This window comes from Bison bison, unplaced genomic scaffold, assembly GCF_000754665.1.
Source record: "Bison bison bison isolate TAMUID 2011002044 unplaced genomic scaffold, Bison_UMD1.0 scf7180017864072, whole genome shotgun sequence".
Taxonomy (NCBI): Eukaryota; Metazoa; Chordata; class Mammalia; order Artiodactyla; family Bovidae; genus Bison; species Bison bison.
The window spans coordinates 12,440,814-12,447,072 of record NW_011494644.1 but is presented as its reverse complement, the minus strand read 5'-3'; the positions used below and the strand labels follow the sequence as shown (position 1 = coordinate 12,447,072).

The window sequence follows — 6,259 nt, the reverse complement described above, 5'->3', positions numbered from 1 at the left end:
AGTTATAAATCAACTATACTTCAATTAAAAAATAATAAAGTGGGTCTATTGTAGATGGCATGTAGTTGGATTTTTTTTTTAAATGCATTCAGCCACTCTTTGTCTTTTGATTGGGAAATTTACTCCTTTCAAATGTGCTTCCCTGGTAGCTCAGCTGTTAAAGAATCTGCCTACAATACAGGATACCTCGGTTTGATTCCTGGGTTGGGAAGATCCCCTGGAGAAGGGAAAGGCAACCCACTTCAGTATTCTGGCCTGGAGAATTCAGGGTCTCAAAGAGTCAGATGTGACTTTCATTTTTCACTCTTTTCAAATAATTATATACAGTATATACTCTAGTATATGAGTAATTATTCACAAGGAATGACTTACTATTATTATTTTGCTATGTTTTCTGTCTTGTAGTCCCCTTGTTCCTCACTTCCTCTTTTTAGTTTCTTTGTATTTTGTTGATTTTTGTAGTGATGTGTTTTCTTTTTTTCTCTTTTTCTTTTATGTATCTTCTATAGGTATTTTATTTGTGATTATCATGAGGCTTATATAAAGCATTTTATAACAGTTTATTTTAAGCTTACAACAACTTCAATCACATGCACAATTTTACAGTTTTACCTGTTCTTCACTTTTGATATCAAGCTTCATATTTTTATGTTGTTCATCCATTCAAAGATTTTTGTATTTACAGTTATTTATACTTTTTTCTTTTTATTTCTATGTTACAGGTGAAAGTGATTAACATGCCTTTTTCATTATAGTGTTACAATATTTTCTATTTGTCTATATTTACCTTTATTGACTTTTACCATTGAGTTTTATAGTCCTGTGTGCTTTTGTGTTACTGTAATGAGTCCACTTGTTTCAACTTGAATAACTCCCTTTAGCATTTCTTTTCAAGTAGATCTAGTGGCATTTCTTTTAAGGCAAATTTAGTGGTGATGAACTTCCTCAGTATTTATTTGTCTGGGAAGTATTTTTTTTCTTTCATTTCTAAAAGGCAGTTGGTAGGTTTTTTCTTTTTATCACTTTGTCTGTATTATCCCATTCTTTTCTAGCCTGCAAATTTTATGCTGAGAAATTGGCTCATGGTCTTATGGGGGCTCCCTTATATGTGATGAGTTGCTTTTCTGTTGCTGCTTGCAAAATTTACTTTTTGTCCTTAACTTTTTAAAAAGCAATGTTATTGGCGTATAGTTGTTTTACAATGATGCACTTGTGTCTATTGTGCAGCAAAGTGAATCAGCCATACACATACATGTGCTGTGTGCTCATTTGCTCAGTCATGTCTGACTCTTTCCGACCCATGGACTGCAGCCCACCAGGTTCCTCTGTTCATGGAATTTTCCAGGCAAGAATACTGGAGTGGGTTGCCATTTCCTACTCCAACACATACATACAACCCCTCTTTTTTTGATTTCCTTCCTATTTAGGTCACCACAGAGCACTGAGTAGGGTTCCCTGTGCTATACAGTAGATTCTCATTAGTTATCCATTTTATACATCAGATCAGATCAGTCGCTCAGTCGTGTCCAACTCTTTGCGACCCCATGAATCCCAGCACGCCAGGCCTCCCTGTCCGTCACCACCTCCCGGAGTTCACTCAGACTCACATCCATCGAGTCAGTGATGCCATCCAGCCATCTCATCCTCTGTCGTCCCCTTTTCCTCTTGCCCCCAATCCCTCCCAGCATCAGAGTCTTTTCCAATGAGTCAACTCTTCGCATGAGATGGCCAAAGTACTGGAGTTTCAGCTTTAGCATCATTCCTTCCAAAGTGTATATATGTCTATCTCAATCTTCCAGTTCACCCCACCCCTCCATTTCTCCAATTGGTGTCCATATATTTGTTCTCTATATCTGTGTCTCTATTTCTGATTTGCAAATAAATTCATCTGTATCATTTTTCTAGATTCCACATATATGTATTAATATACAATATTTGTTTTTCTCTTTCTGACTTACTTCACTGTATGACAGTCTCTAGGTCCATCCACACCTCTGCAAATGGCACAATTTCTTTTTATGGCTGAGTAATATTCCATTATATATATGCCACATCTTTATCCATTCCTCTGTTGATGAACATTTAGGTTGCTTCCATGTCTTGGCTATTGTATATAGTGCTGCAGTGAACACTGGGGTGCATGTATCTTTTGGAATTATGGTTTTCTCTGGGTATATGCCCAGGAGCGGGATTATTGGGTCATATGGTAGTTCTATTTTTAGATTTTTAAAGGAACCTCCATACTTCTCCATACTGGCTGTATCAATTTACATTCCCTCCAAAGATGTAAGAGGATTCCTTTTCTTCCACACGCTATCCAGAATTCATTGCTTGTAGATTTTTTTAATGATGGCCATTCTGAATCAGTGTAAGGTGATACCTCATTGATTTGCATTTCTCTAATAATTAATGATGTTGAGCATCTTTTCATGTGTTTTTGGTCATCTGTATGTTTTTGGTCATCTGTATGTATTCTTTCAGAGAAGGCAATGGACCCCACTCCAGTACTCTTGCCTGGAAAATCCCATGGACGGAGGAGCCTGGTGGGCTACAGTCCATGGGGTCGCGAAGAGTCAGACACGACTGAGCAACTTCACTTTCATTTTTCACTTTCAAGCATTGGAGAAGGAAATGGCAACCCACTCCAGTGTTCTTGCCTGGAGAATCCCAGGGACGGCGGAGCCTGGTGGGCTGCCATCTATGGGGTCGCACAGAGTCGGACACGACTGACTCGACTTAGCAGCAGCAGCAGCAGCACGTATTCTTTGGAGAAATGTTTACTTAGTTCTTCTACCCATTTTTTGATTGGGTTGTTTGTTGTTTTGATATTGAGCTACATGAGCTGTTTGCATATTTTGGAGATTGATCCCTTGTCAGTTGCTTCATTTGCAAATATTTTCTCCCATTCTGAGAGTTGTCTTTTTTTGGTCTTGTCTATGGTTTCCTTGGCTGTGCAAAAGTTTTTAAGTTTAATTAGGTCCTCTTTGTTTATTTTTGTGTTTATTTTCATTACTTTAGTTGGTGGGTCTAAAAAGATCTTGCTGCAATTTCTGTCAAAGAGTGGTCTGCCTGTTTTCCTCTGAGAGTTTTATAGTGTCTGACTTACATTTAAGAATGCATTGAGCTGTATACCCACCACCTCATCTGGAACCTAGAACAGTTGTATCACATCGAAAAATTATCTTGTGCTTTAGTCAGTTTATCCTTATGCTGATACCATGCTGTATTAATGATTTTAGCTTCACAGTAAGTTCTAATATAGGAAGAATATATCTTCTTCATTTTTTTTTTTCAGTATGTCTTGAGCATTCTTGGTTCTTTGCACTTATATATATGTATACATGCAAAAACTTGGATTCTAATTGGGACTGCATTGAACTGAGAGAGCATTTTGCCTTTTCTCTAAACAATGGGTCCTTAAAAAAAATTATTCATTGTGACTGTGCAGTATCTTCCTTGCTGCCCGTAGGCTTTCACTAGTTGTGGCAGGTGGGGGTACTCTTCCTGTGGTCACAGGCTTCTGGTGGTGGTGGCTTCTCTCGTTGTGGAGCATGGGCTCTAGGCGTGTGGGCTCAGTAGTCACAGCACTCAGACTCAGTCGTTGCAGAACACCGGCCCTAGAGCGTGGGCTCAGCAGTTACGCTGCACAAGGTTAGCTGACCCTCAGCGTGTGGAATCTTCCTTGACCAGGGATCTAACCCATGTCTCCTGCATTGGTAAGCAGATTCTTAACCACTGTACCACCAGTCAAGTCCAATAATGGGCCTTTTTATTGGTTTATAATTGTTATCTTTGTAAGGACATGTTATGAACATTTTAATTGCTGGGGCAATTAGTGAGTGCACATATTCACTATATAGTAAATGATAAAATCACAGGCATCAGATGATATTAATCTGTTATGTTAAATGTTTGAATAGTCTTTTTTTTTCCAGCTACCAGCCAATTGTTGACTACCTAGATGCTCAATTTGAGTCCTATCTTCAAGAAGAATTGAAAATTAAACGTTCCTTAGGTGACTACCGTGATTGCCGCGTCCATGTGTGCCTTTACTTCATTTCACCGACAGGACATTCTCTGAAGTCTCTTGATATATTAACCATGAAGAACATTGACAGCAAGGTGCGTTTGGTAAATCCATCAGCAAGATTTGATACTTATTTTTAAACAATACAAATCTTGAACTTCCCTAGTGGTCCAGTAATTCAGAATCCATCTGTGGGTGCAGAGGACATGGGTTCGATTTCTAGTCCGGGAAGATCCCATGTGCCGTGGGGCAACTAAGCCCATGCGCCACAACTACTGAACCTAAGAAACAGTGCAAATCTTGAAAGCATTTGCACACAAGAACTTGACTTCCCCAGTGGCTCAGATGGTAAAGAGTCTGCCTTCAGTGCGGAAGACCGGGTTCGATTCCTGGGTTGGGAAGATCCCCTGGAGAAGGAAATGACAACCCACTCCAGTAACCTTGCCTGGAAAATTCCATGGACGGAGGAGCCTAGCAGGCTACAGTCCATGGGGTCACAAAGAGTCGGACACAACTGAGTGACTTCAAATATATATCATTTTTTCTGTTAACCTTTAAAGCATTTTCTAGAGATACCATTACAAAATGTCACTTAGTGATTTAACAATAGAAAGTGATTTAAAAATAGACATTTATTTTCTTACAGTTCCAAAAAGTGTCACCAAGTTTTGTTTTTTTCTGAAACCTCTCAGTTCAGGAAGTAGATGGCCACTTTCTCACTGTCACCTCACACGATCTTTTGTTTGTACACACATGTGATGTCTCCGCGTGTCCAAGTTTCTCATTTTTATGAGGACACTGGTGGAACTGGGTTAACGCTATTTTAATGGCCTTAGATGGTGCAAATAAATGATTAGAAGGAAAAAGTTGATCTGTTCTACAGTGTTGATGAAAAGTCTCTTCTGACATTTTAATACTCAATCAAATAAGAAATCAAATTGATCATACTTCATTTTGCTATTTACATTTTACCAAACCCAGATGCATTGGAAGTGTAAGAAAATTTGAGAAGAGAAAAAACTGAGCCTTCTAAACCTGATTTCTGATTAAAGTTTGATCTTCAAAAATACTGATGATTTTGGAAAGCAATTTTATGAAGTCATGAAAGCTAGGGATTATTTGGTTACAAAAATGTGTTGTCAGATATTGTGAGGTTTTCACTGTAACAATAACATTTAATAATTAATTCTCAATGGTGAGTTTTTCTTTGCTTCTTTCTTAATAGGTGAACATTATACCAGTGATTGCCAAAGCAGATGCAATTTCTAAAAGTGATTTACAGACATTTAAGTGTGCGATAATGAATGAATTGATTAGTAATGGCATCCAGATGTATCAGTTCCCAACAGATAATGAAACTAGCACTCACATGAACTCCTCGATGAATGTAAGCTTCTAACTATTGAATCTCAATTCTATTTGACAGGGGGAATGAAAATATAATTTATAAGTAACCTTATTAGCAATACAGAAAAAACTGGAAAACACCCTGATGGTGGGAAAGATTGAGGGCAAGAGGAGAAGGGGGGCGACAGAGGATGAGACGATTAGATGGCATCACTGACTCAATGGACATGAGTTTGAGCAAACTCCAGGAGATGGTGAAGGGAAGCCTAGCGTGCCACAGTCCATGGGGTCCCAAAGAGTCGGACATGACTTAGCAGCTGAACAGCAATGTTGGTAATATAGTGTCACTTGTATCTGACAAAGAGACTATAAATAAGGTATTTTCCCCCCAAATCCAGTGTGGGAAAATGTTTCTTTTTCTTGATTTTGAAAAATATTTGCTGAGAATTAATCATTTTAAGAAGCATTTTATTCTTTTAAAAATCCTTTTAGAAAGATATAGTTCACATACCATATGACTCACCCATGAAAGTATACAATTTAATGATTTTTAGTCTGTTCACAATGTGTGCAACCACCTCCACAACCAAACTGAGAACATTTTTATTATATAATTGAAATGGAAATATTATCTCAAAAAGAAACCCCATACTCTTTAGCTTTTCTCCCCTACCGCCTGTCAACCTTCCTCTCCACCAGCCCTAGGAAACCGCTAATCAACATCTTTCTCCTCAGATTCCATTGTTCTGGATATCATATGAATGGAATTACATAGTATTTGGTCTTTTCATGCTTTAATTGGCTATTAGTATGTCTTCCCAGGGGAAAAATTTACTCAGATCCTTTGTGCATTTTTAAATGAGCTCTTTTTTTTTTTTTTTTTTT

General features: G+C 38.0%; 1 protein-coding gene across 1 annotated transcript in view; it reads left to right on the top strand.

Annotated features, from left to right (window-relative positions):
* SEPT14 (septin 14) overlaps nt 1-6,259 on the top strand; it is a 31,861-nt gene that overhangs the window by 13,892 nt on the left and 11,710 nt on the right. The window contains exons 5-6 of the mRNA XM_010837383.1: nt 3,936-4,122; nt 5,253-5,414. Of these exons, the coding sequence (XP_010835685.1) occupies nt 3,936-4,122; nt 5,253-5,414 (349 nt within the window). The remainder of the gene's footprint in view (nt 1-3,935; nt 4,123-5,252; nt 5,415-6,259) is intronic.